General features: G+C 36.5%; 2 protein-coding genes across 2 annotated transcripts in view; both read left to right on the top strand.

Annotated features, from left to right (window-relative positions):
- Positions 1–5408: 5408 nt before the first annotated feature.
- LOC110447870 overlaps positions 5409–11925 on the top strand; it is a 14190-nt gene continuing 7673 nt past the window's right edge. Inside the window, exon 1 of the mRNA XM_021493836.1 lies at positions 5409–5548. The gene's annotated coding sequence lies outside the window, so the exon portion shown is untranslated. The remainder of the gene's footprint in view (positions 5549–11925) is intronic.
- The window catches only part of LOC110447880 (splicing regulatory glutamine/lysine-rich protein 1-like), a 3038-nt gene continuing 2298 nt past the window's right edge, over positions 11186–11925 (top strand). The window contains exon 1 of the mRNA XM_021493846.1: positions 11186–11244. Coding sequence (XP_021349521.1) covers positions 11186–11244 — 59 coding nt within the window. The remainder of the gene's footprint in view (positions 11245–11925) is intronic.

The following is an 11925-nucleotide window of genomic DNA, read 5'->3' as shown; positions in this document are numbered from 1 at the left end:
CGCTCACTGTATCGCAAGTCGATGTTAGGATTTTGTTTGCAAAATTAGCGAACTCTTCCAGCTTGTCAACACCATGCGGCCATATACCGATACCGTCATCTTTGAACCGCTTGTTAAATAGTGGTAGGAGGTTCGACTGATTAAGTTCCTCATCCCATTTACGCATTTAGGAACATGCGAAATTCTTTCCAGCTTTGACCCAATCACAACCCCGTCCGTCTGTATGAACTGTTTGTCTCCGAACTGAAAGTTATTATTCGCTAGTACCGTTTTTATCATACCAAGCACTCTATCTGATGATAATGTTAGATAACTTAAACAAAATATGTTTATTTGAATCCCTAACTCATTACTCACCATAATTGATATGGTAAATATGGATATTTATTGAATTATAAAAATAAACATTATTGAAGTTTTTTTATGGTGATAGTGTATGTACCGAAGTAAACTTTACACTATTCATAAATCAATACATTATTTTTACTGAAAAACAAAGTATCGATTATCATTATTATTATTATTATTTTTTTATAATATATACTGTTTGAAAATATGTAGTTGATAATATAGTGTGACGTGTGCTAACCCGTTTCTAGTACTGTTGTATAGTGAGTCAGCTAATAAGTATAGTCCCAGATTAACTATCGACTGTTTATTAATTCCATTGACGTACGGTGACGAGTTTCATAAATTTCATATGAAATGAAAACAAGTGTAAGATCCTTTTTATCACATAATCAAGAAATTATTTATCACATAATGTACTCTGTTATCATGTGAATATATACCCATGTCATATTTGTTTGCGTATTAACTCATGAAATATGACCTATCAGCCCTGTGATTGGTTATAAGTTTCAATTGTTTCGATTGTGACGTCACGCCTAGGACAAGAACATGACGTCACAGACTTACGCATTGGAGTCAAAATGGCGTCTATTTACAGTTTAAAGGTGTCGTTTCACGACGCGTACGCATTTTTTTAAAAAGCATGTACACGTAAACTTACGTGTGGTTTACGGCAGACATTTGGTGGCGTAAGTTACGTGCGGTTTATGGCGTAATTTACGGGTACCCGTCAGGCGCGTAGCTAGCCCCTTTACCATGTGTAAGCCCCGACATGGGTCTCCCCCATGAAAATTTTGTTTTCTAGAACGTCCCAGGAGCCATTTCCCACGTCCTGATGTCTGAGATAATGATATGTTATAATTTATAATATAGTTTTAAAAAAGGGGCCAGACTTGCCCCGGTTTCCCCTACACATGTATAATACATGTGTAGGGGGGACCGGGGCAAACACGGCCCCTTTTCTTTTTTCAAGACGTTATGGAAGGCATGTACTATACTGTTGAAATGCATATTCATATATGTCATTTAGAAAAGAAATGTATTGTCTTTCATAAACTAATAACCAAATCGTAAACAAGACCATATTTTGGGAATTATTGGACTTTTTAGGTCGAGAGAGTTGGGGGCCGGACGAGCCCCGCCCTGAGGTAAATCCGGCCCCTACCAGGGCAAGTATGGCATGAAGGATAGAGAAGACAATTTACTAATAAGTGTATGGAATTTCATTCAATTCTGTTGGAAAATAAGTCCAGAACAAATCAGTGAATACAAAGAAAAAAATACTTAATTTTTGCGACGTAAAAATATTATTTTTGTGGTCAATTGGGTGACGTTAACAATAGTGACGTCACTTGGCACAATAACAGTTGCATTCGGGGTGGCCGAATGTGCCCCGGCAAAAGGGGCCGAACGTGCCCCAAATTGATATTTTCATAAAAAAAAACCACATTGATTGTCTGTGTCCACTGTGCCATACTCGGAGTCGTTTGCGCCAGGCGTGAGTTTCTCAATTTACTCAATCGAGCAGCTTAGTTCCGCCTGGAACTGTCCATTAATGCAATGGACATTTCTAAACTTCATACATTTTTGTACTAACTATTAACACTGTATCATATCTGAGAAATTACATATGTATACTATATATTCAAAACTTAAACTCCACTTTATAGTATCAGCAAGAAAAAATAATGTCATGAAAACGTATACTTGTCAAAAACATGTGCAAGCCCGGGCTTATTGGCTTACATGGTAGCTACGCGCCTGCCCGTAACTTATTTACGTGCACTCGTAACTTACGTGTGCGTCGTGAAACGGACCAAAAAACATACGTACGGTTTACGTTTACGGGTACCAGTAAATTTACGTACGCGTCGTGAAACGACACCCTGGTGGCATGCAAATTGTCCTTTTACAAGAATAAATGCCACAGATCTTGATTATGTGATAAAAAGGATCTTACACTCGTTTCTTTTCAAATGAAATTTATTTAACTCGTCACGAATTTTTCGTTTTAACTCACCAGAGGCTCGCTAAACTGAAAATTCTGAAGACTCGTTTTATAAATCTCATATGGAACGGAACGACATTTAAGATCCTATATACGTTCGTTTTTACATGTAAGATCCTATATAAGTTCGTTTTTACAAGTAAAGTCCGTGCTTATGAAGCGGTACGGTTTGTTTTCACTTTTACACTGGTCAATCTAATTAAATTCATACTACAAAAACATTTCAAACCCATATCAGGCTTTACATGATAGTTTAATCAAGTTTCAAGGTTTATTTTTATTTCCGAATGCAATACAGCATATAGTTTAATGAATACATATAGAACACAATTTTTTCAAAATGGCAGAGGTCAATTCCATATTAGCATTTATCACACAAAAAAGAATAATCAAAGCCTATTTGTAGCGTGATATATATGGTGTTTGTTTTGCTAATGATATCACTACGTAAAACGAAAATGACGTGGTGTTGTCAATCAATCAACGTTATTTCTCTTTACAAATTTACAACAGTATACAATATCAAACGTAATACAATGTATATATGGATACATTCGCACAAATTTCTTAAAATCTAACAATGTTTGTATTCATTGGTTCTGAGAACTTAACAATATTTGGCTTTACATGGTAGTATTGGTATAATTATAACTTCCTTTCTGTAGACAGAAAGGGACATTTTAACAAGTAGTGAAATTCCTCACCAATGCCTTAGTTATCACAACTGATTGATGGTTAGTGTTCACTCTCCACGGTGTGTGTGCGTGTGTGTGTGTTAGTGTGTGTATGTGTATCATATTGTATGTTGTCTCTGTATTGTTTTGTATATGTTATAACTTATAAGTCAACCGACTTAAAGTAATAAAGAACTTGAACTTGAACTTGAACTTGAACAATATGTACGTATTCTATTTTGGTTCTCAACATTATTCCATCTTCCAGGTTCCACTATAAACTTATGATTAATAGTTCTAAATTAACACAATACAATTCTTTCTTTTTCAGTCAACAATTCTTGATAATTTTCAAACTTACAATTATGTTTATATGTTCTGTAACACACAGACTTGGAGGAATTAAAAATGCCATTACTCTACTTTTGCACAAAATAATCATTCCGTATTTGCTGTGTTATAAGTTTTAATATTCAGTACGAGTAGAAATTAAACAACAATAATGAATTAAAAATCAATGTTAGTTGAGGTGAATTTAAGAAGACATTGATGTAAAATTAGTAGAATGCAAATATATTCCTATTTAATTGTATCAACTATAGATGGAAAATTATTTTTGCGTAAAAGTTCATACAGTAATCTTCAGTGAACTTTATTTTTGGACGAGTTGTCTCCCTTCTGCCACACACAAGAACACATTGTTCCAAAGGAATTAAGATTTTCGAAAAGTGACCGATAATTTGTAATTTTATCTATAGTTATATTCTCTGAATCGTGGTCCTTATTTATAAATTTACCTAGAAACATACTTGTAAACCTAGACCAATACTGAATGGCGAAACATAAAAGTGAGTTTACATTGAATGCTACCAAATGGTGAACGATACCTGTAAATTCATTTCTACAGACCATGCCTATACGCTGGTGCGCAAATAAATCAATCAAATTTTCAAACAAATAAAAAACCCTAATAACAACCCAAAACAAAACAAAAACCAACAATTAAAAAAAAGTGATTGTAGAATGTCTCAACTTTGCAATTACTTCGTGCGATTTACCCCCTAGAAAATGATCCTAGGTCTTGTCATTAGTATATTTATTTTTCCGCCGGTGGAGAGGTGGTGGTGGGGTTGGGGAACGGGGTGGCATCTGGCCCCTAGACCCACTTCTAAATGATTCCACTCCGCGCAAGGGCTAGCTAAGCCCCTGCTGGTGGTCAATAACACAGGGACCTGATAATTTGTTACAGCTATATTTGGGTCTAAACTAAGGTCTCTGAACACCTTAGTTTAGGTCCAAATATAGCTGTAACAAATTATCAGGTTCCTGTGTTCCATAATTGTGGTTTTGCCAAGACCGCTACTGACTGCTATTTGATTTGAATCAGTTCCCCTCCTAAACTAGGAGAAAATATCAATATGAAAGTTTCATGATTATAATCGAATAACATCGTTCCATTGAGGTTTATTTGGTTCACACACACACACAATATACACTCACACACACACATAATATACACTCACACACACACACAATATACACGCACACACACACACAATATACACTCACACACACACAATATACACTCACACACACACAATATACACTCACACACACATAATATACACTCACACACACACACACAATATACACTCACACACACCCACAATATACACTCACACACACACACAATATACACACACACACACACAAAATATACCCACACACACACACACAATATACACTCACACACACGCATAATATACACTCACACACACACACAATATACACTCACACACACACACATTTAGTGTGCCTATTCTGTAATCATATCGACACGGAATTAGATTAGTCCTACATTAACTATTCCGTGATATTATTGTACACTATGTTATATCATAGTAGATTCCTTACAATTCATTAAAAACAAATTACCATTGCTAATTAATTCATGAATTCTATAGGGTTTTTAAAATTGGTTTTCAATCAGCACTTGATATAAAGAAGATAGCATATGGATTATTTTTATTATTTATTTTATTGATAAATATTGAGGCATAAGGACGTCCACAACTGGTAGTTTACATAATTGTTAATAACAGGGACATATTATTAAGTGTTCGCCAGAAATGTATTCAAGGACTTATTACTATCACACCGAACTCAGCCATCAAATCGATAGCTGTACACATTCAGGTAAAATATTGATTTGTTAACGCTTGACGTAAGCCACCTGTCTAATTATAAATCAATAGTCATACCTGACACGTGCGAGAGACGAGGAAAAAACACACTAAAATATCAATAATATTAATTTCTCCACTCTGTCATGTGACAAGTCTCGACCAATGAAAGCGGCGTTCGCGCCTAGTGGCTTCATCCTGCCGGGAGTACTATACACACCGGTGAAGGGAGTGACGTAGCAGTGATCGTTTGGCAGTGAAAGATTTTGCAGGGATATATACAGTTTCCTGATCAAAAGTGGATTGTGACACTATTACAAACGACAATTAAGGTATGTATATTTTCTATTGTTTTATATTTTTCTACTAGAAAATATTTTTCAGGCAAAAAAAAAATGTTTTTCCTGACAAATCATTAACAGGTGCAGTACGTATTTTATACATATAAAATCGTACGCTAATTATTATTTTCCATGTAATATTTTGATGACATATAAACATATATATGTGTGTGTACATGTGTTCTTCTTACTCTGGTGTATAATTATAACACGGTGAGATTTATAATGGCGGAAAACTGAAACCCGGAAACTCGCCCATGTATATATACTTATTAATACAATATACATACACTTGTTGTATATATATATATGTGGAATGGGTGACGCATTAACGATTAAGTGGGATCTTCCTTAGTATTTACACTATCTTCCTTAAAGCGGACCTCTAAATCACTTCCCTACCACATGCCATGGAAATAATTTTGATAATTTATTCAAAATGTACTGGTTTTGTAAACTGCATTGTTTATAATACTACGGGCGGATACCACTGCGATAAGATCAGATAATATGTCTATATATTATCTATATATGGCTGAAGTTATATGATATACCTTGATTAGAAATCTACGATGTAATCTGTGACGAACATTGATAATCGAACAGTAAGTAGCCTGGGTTAGATACACGTATATTATTATGTACTGTATGAGGTAATCAAATATCTTGATTGTATAGTTTGATTCGATTTTCGTCTGAGCTATCTGACACCGAAATCTTATAGAATATTCAATAATAAAACTGTACTGTATACTGTATTTTTCTGAGTGGATAATGTTTATAATTTAGATTCTCAATTCTCTAATCCCGACTCAACAAATCATCTCGCATCGAACCCTATGCTATGACATCATCAGCACATCCCCCAACCCCACCCTCAGCACATCCCTCATCACCACCCCTCTCCTACCATCTTGGTCACATCTAATCCTCATTCCTACTTTACACTTCCGTCCTCTTCTTTGATTTTTTTTTATCTTGCTCAGTTAATGCAAAGAATAGCCAGAATCACCTTCCCGTTTAAACCTCATATTTCCCTCACTCTCATACCCAAATCCCTTAAAAAATTCCCGGATCATACGATCAATATATGCAGTAAAACGAAATAGAAATCTATATAGAAAACATCAAGAGACTATACAAAATATACATATGATTATACAGAATTATAATGCGCGTGTCTCGATAGGAACTGAATAGTTACTCGGAGGAAAATACCAAAATCGGAAATTCGTTCTAAATTGATATAGCAGAGAACCATCTACATTTCGTTTTCATTGGTCCTTCCCTACTGTGTTGTTAAAAACTATGCGTCTCTCCATGTTAATTTCACTATTTCCAGAATTTGTTTGACATCCATAAAAATCGGTGAGTATTTATGACCGGTATGGATTATAGCTATGGGTTATAACTGTTTAAATGCGTTTTATATTGTTAGTAATAACAAGCGATGCAAGAAACTACATTATTAGGGAGATAATACACATTGGTATATATGTAGGGTGGGGCTGTATGACTATTATTAGGAAGATATACATACATACGGTAAATATAGATAGAGGGCTGTGTATCATTAGGGTCCATGACCAGCTAATTATCTATCCCCCTCTAGGTGAAACCTATACAGGTGATTCATACATTGCGTACCCTATATATCGGTAGAATGTCCCCGAGTCACAAAAAAACATGGATGTAGAACAAGATAAATATGTACCCGCCAAGGGTCACAGCTGTAGACAAGCGCCATCTGGTGTACGTTTACCGACATTCTTCACTTAAACGCCCACGGCATTTATAGCATAAATATTACTATAGCAGCGACACCTCTCTCTCAATACTTTTAAGTTTATATATAAATTTTTCGTTCTTTCTAGGAAATGGGTAACACGTATTGAATCGTATCATCTGAATTTCTGACCAATAATAATTTATGTTTGTATATAATGCAATTTGCATGAAACAAAGAAAATAAAATCAAAATGTACAATGATTAAATTAATTTGCGCATCTCAAACTCGTACGTAGTGTGTCGGATCCCTGTATAGGTAATGCATTACATTTTTCGCTAATATTTATGAAAACAATTGTTGACGAAATAACGTACAGTAACTGGAAACAGAAGGGCGTGAGTGATCATCCGTCTATTCTGTGTAACACGAACCCTGTATACTCCGGAATTATATGTAAACCCGAAAGACCTTCAGTGTTCTCTTTCACGGTGCTTCATGTAGTTTTTTGCTTAATACTTGATAAGCTCTTTGCCGATCAGAACAGTGTGGGTAGGCGGGGGTGTCCATCCTCGATACTTCTGTGGTTACGCTCACTTTCGCTCTCTAAATCTGCTCCCATGAAACATGTCGCAGCAAAATTGAAGGCACATGGCGAGCTTATTCACTGGTTGCGGGTTAAATAAATCTAACAAGTCGCATTTATTTTCTTGTCTCACCACAAGGTGGCGCACACCGAACTATGACATGGTGGGGATAACGTAGGTGATGGCGGAATGTCGTGCAACTAAAGCTAAATGTACACGTATACCGAAAGTTATACAGTTTCAGTGAGACAGCACTTTAAAGGTGACCCTCGACAGGTTCCAGAGTCGCTGAACACTCCAAACATATTATAAATAATAATATGTGATTTGTACCTTACGTTATTAGAAAACTTTCTAAACGAAAGGTGTGGCAGAGGCCGTGCATACGGTATCATATCGGTATGTGATGTACATGTGTCGCTATATTTTTATAATTCCTTAACAAGAAAACAAACGGAGGTCTCAGGTTGAGTTTCAAGTTCTCTGTATACCAAAATGGATCTTCTACCCATTCCCTCTTGTCTTCCTGCGTGGGAGCTTTACCTTATCCTTTCTATTTCCCATATTTCCCCTTTCTGATTGTTAACCGTTAATTGTTAGTATATGGCTTGGTTTTCTTAAGTCTCGTTCAACCAGACTCTTTTTGCCTGCGCAAGCTACGCCGAACAGAGTGATAACAAGTGATAATTAAGCGTCTGGTTGAACGAGACTAGACTTTCTTCTGTTCTCACATATGCACTACCACGCAGTTCGAGAGGTGAACATTGTTTTACTACAAATCATTAAAGGCTCCTGGCTCATATGTACCAAGTGTATACCTTTCCAAGCCACGAGCTCGTAGAAGATCTGTGAGCCAAGGGTGTATATGCTTGTGTAGTCATGTGATGTTTGAAGACTAGCAAAATATACCAGTTGTAGTTAAAGCAAATATAATTTAAACATAAAAAAACCCGAAACGAAATATGGTCCCGTTTTATTTGCTTAGAATTCGAAACTCGAGATGATTATCTACCGGGTATCGGTAACGAATACGGTTCTATTTAGAAGCACTTAAACACAACCACCCCTCTATCAGTGTATATTATCACTGACATCAATACGATCTGGAAACACGACCTCAGTCGGTTCATCTTGCTCCCGCATATGGAGTCCAGCCTAGCATTGTTTAACATTTCAGAAGTGATCTTTTGTTTTGTAAAACCTACCTAGACTTAACAAAGGATTAGGAAATACGATGCGTATTGTAAATATTTTGAATGCCTACACAACAGTTACTGGTAAGGAGAATTAAGTTTAAATATTTACTTGAAGGCTTGCTACAATAAAACGACAATGGTTCAATTATTACCACAACTGTTACATGCAAATCGTCATATTTCAAACAAGGCATAGCTATAGTCGATATACTTCCATCTCTGCTAAAATAATTACGGAGAGGAATAACGTCACAATTAGTGTTTCTCATTTAAACATCTAACACGTGCCACTTGCCTAGGTAGATCCCAGATCAGGTTCCACAGTAGTGTATTAAAACAGGACACAGGCCATAGTAAACCAGAAAAACAATTTCCTTTTTATATGATATACAGTGATACATGTATATAGCTGGTTTGTTTTTGTTTGAAAAAAAGAGAAGGCCTTTTCCTAACTAAAAAGAGTCAGCTTTCTTAAAAGAAAAGCTTGGCCTGTTTAGCCAAAATGAGGAGGCCCCACCTGTTAAGCCAAACTTTACTGCATTCTACTGATGCATTCACTAAATAATGTTTAAACATTTAATCAAGAAATCGATGCGCTTTTGAAGTCGTTTAAATATGTTGTTTATGGATATTAGAGTGCTATTATATCAGGTTACAGGTACCTGATAATTGGTTACAGTTCATTTAGCTATAACATCTGTTCAGGTCCAAATTAACAAATGTAGCAAATTATCAGGTCCCTGTGTATCAGGTGCATATACTATTTGTTTCTGATTCACAAAAGCCTGTGTTACAAAGAGTTATCAGGATGTCTCGTCGAGCGTGTTGAGTGTATCTAATTAAGTTGACTACGGTAACATCAACATTATTACAACCATACACCGGGCCGTTTCTTTACACTCACCAGTCCAGATACGCTACGCCACATGTTGAGGACAGGAAATAACGTTAGTATGGATTTGTAAACAATCGGCAACCAACTTAATTATCTCCTCGCGCGTGCATGCGTGCGTGCGTCAAATTAGACGGCACGCGAAGGGATTTGTGGGGCGAGGATGGGGTACATCTGTCTTGTCTTTTAGGTGAAGGGGAGGAGGGAGGGTTGCGGAGACGGAGGAATTCGTCTAACGGAATGATGGATAATCGGCAGAAGGGAATTCGAACTTCCGTTAGGATGTCGGTATTTCTTGGTTCATGGAAGGCGTTCGTTAAGGATATGTTTGTTACTATGCTACTACAACTCATGTTAGTAAGGAACAAAAGAGATTTCAATAACATTATAGAATACATAAAATGTATGAACACAGGGGCCAGACACGCCGGAAGCGTCAATGATAATGCCATCGTGTGGCTGGTCAATGTCAAGGATATTGGGGTGTTGTTTTTACGTCACAGTTACATGTCGCAAAACTTCATAGGTTTACAGTTTAGGTTTATACCGAAATAAGATTGTTAGTTGAGTTTCATTGTAATAATCAATCATAAAAGCATACTCGTTACACAGAATAAAAACATTTTCTTAAGCTTTATTGGATGCGTGTAACTGTAAAATTGGGCGTCATTGTACATGTATTCAGAACAGACACACACCCCGCCCCCTCGACAAGGCACTTTCTTGTGTGCTAAGCGGTGATCGAGTTGGTACATGATGGGATTTCCCTCTAAACGAGACATGCAGTGCTCCGTTTGACGCCCCTACGAGACTGGATTGACTAATTAATTGGACTGATTTGATTACAATCGAACAGGTTTATCTCTTGTCTGAAACTGACATTGCGGTAGTACTGAACACTACAAAAGACGCACAAAATGTATATAAGCACCTTACGACCATTGATACATGTATTTCTCTCATTTAAGTACGTATGATTGAAAATGCTGTTGGGTCTTTTTAGTGTTAATTAGAGGAAGATGATTTTATTCTGAATAGAAACGTGGGATTCGATACCTCTCTACTTTTGCTCGTTTCTTCGTTTGTTATGATGTCGTTCGTTCTTTTGGTTATTATTCCTGATTAATTCTGTAGTTTGAACGTTCCGTCCGTCGTTCGTTAACTTGAGATGACGTACAGCCTCATCCATTCGTTCAGCATGGCGGCCCTCCAGCTATGTAGCTGACATGCCACGCCTGATCCTATCCAGGAGCAAGTTTTACGACCTGACCACAGAATCGATGAGGTTTATTAAATTAAGGGGGAATCAAAGTAAAAATTCCTGTCAAATGGAGGGGAAAATAATCTCATATTCAGCACCGCTGGTCCGTACTCCATCAAATGATTAGTGTTTGTCATGACTAATGCATAACCTATAGTAGCTGTTCTGTTAGCTATCGCTACTGCTGTGTTCTGAGAAAGGTTTAAGAAATAACAAACGAGTTCGAGGTATTTTTTTGTAAATATGCCTCAAAAAGTCATCATTTTTTTTTTTTAAATTCAAAGTAATTATTGATTTTAGCATGATTGAGATTTGTCGTCTTCTTGGGCGATATGAAGACATATACAGTTAAGATCTGTACAGCTACATTTGTATATGTACATGTTTATGTATTAGGCACTACACAACCGTAAATGATTTTGAGAAAAATATATTGAATATTTAAACAGATATTTGATTAAAAAACATACATGTTTAAGTATGTAGAAATAATCAGATCCGCGCTATCACAGGGAGGCAAGCACATCAACATACCCTGTCTCCTGCATATACGCACACGTAAGCACGCATGCACTACACACATAATGGCACGTCATTAAATGACCTAAGCTGCTAATAGGACGTTAAACAAAATTAAACCAAACCAAACAATTCGTGAAAGGAGGAGGTAACAATTATTTACCCCCCCCCCCCCCCCCCCCCCCC

This window comes from Mizuhopecten yessoensis, unplaced genomic scaffold, assembly GCF_002113885.1.
Source record: "Mizuhopecten yessoensis strain PY_sf001 unplaced genomic scaffold, ASM211388v2 scaffold3627, whole genome shotgun sequence".
NCBI lineage: Eukaryota > Metazoa > Mollusca > Bivalvia > Pectinida > Pectinidae > Mizuhopecten > Mizuhopecten yessoensis.
This window is presented reverse-complemented; position numbering and strand designations above follow the sequence as displayed.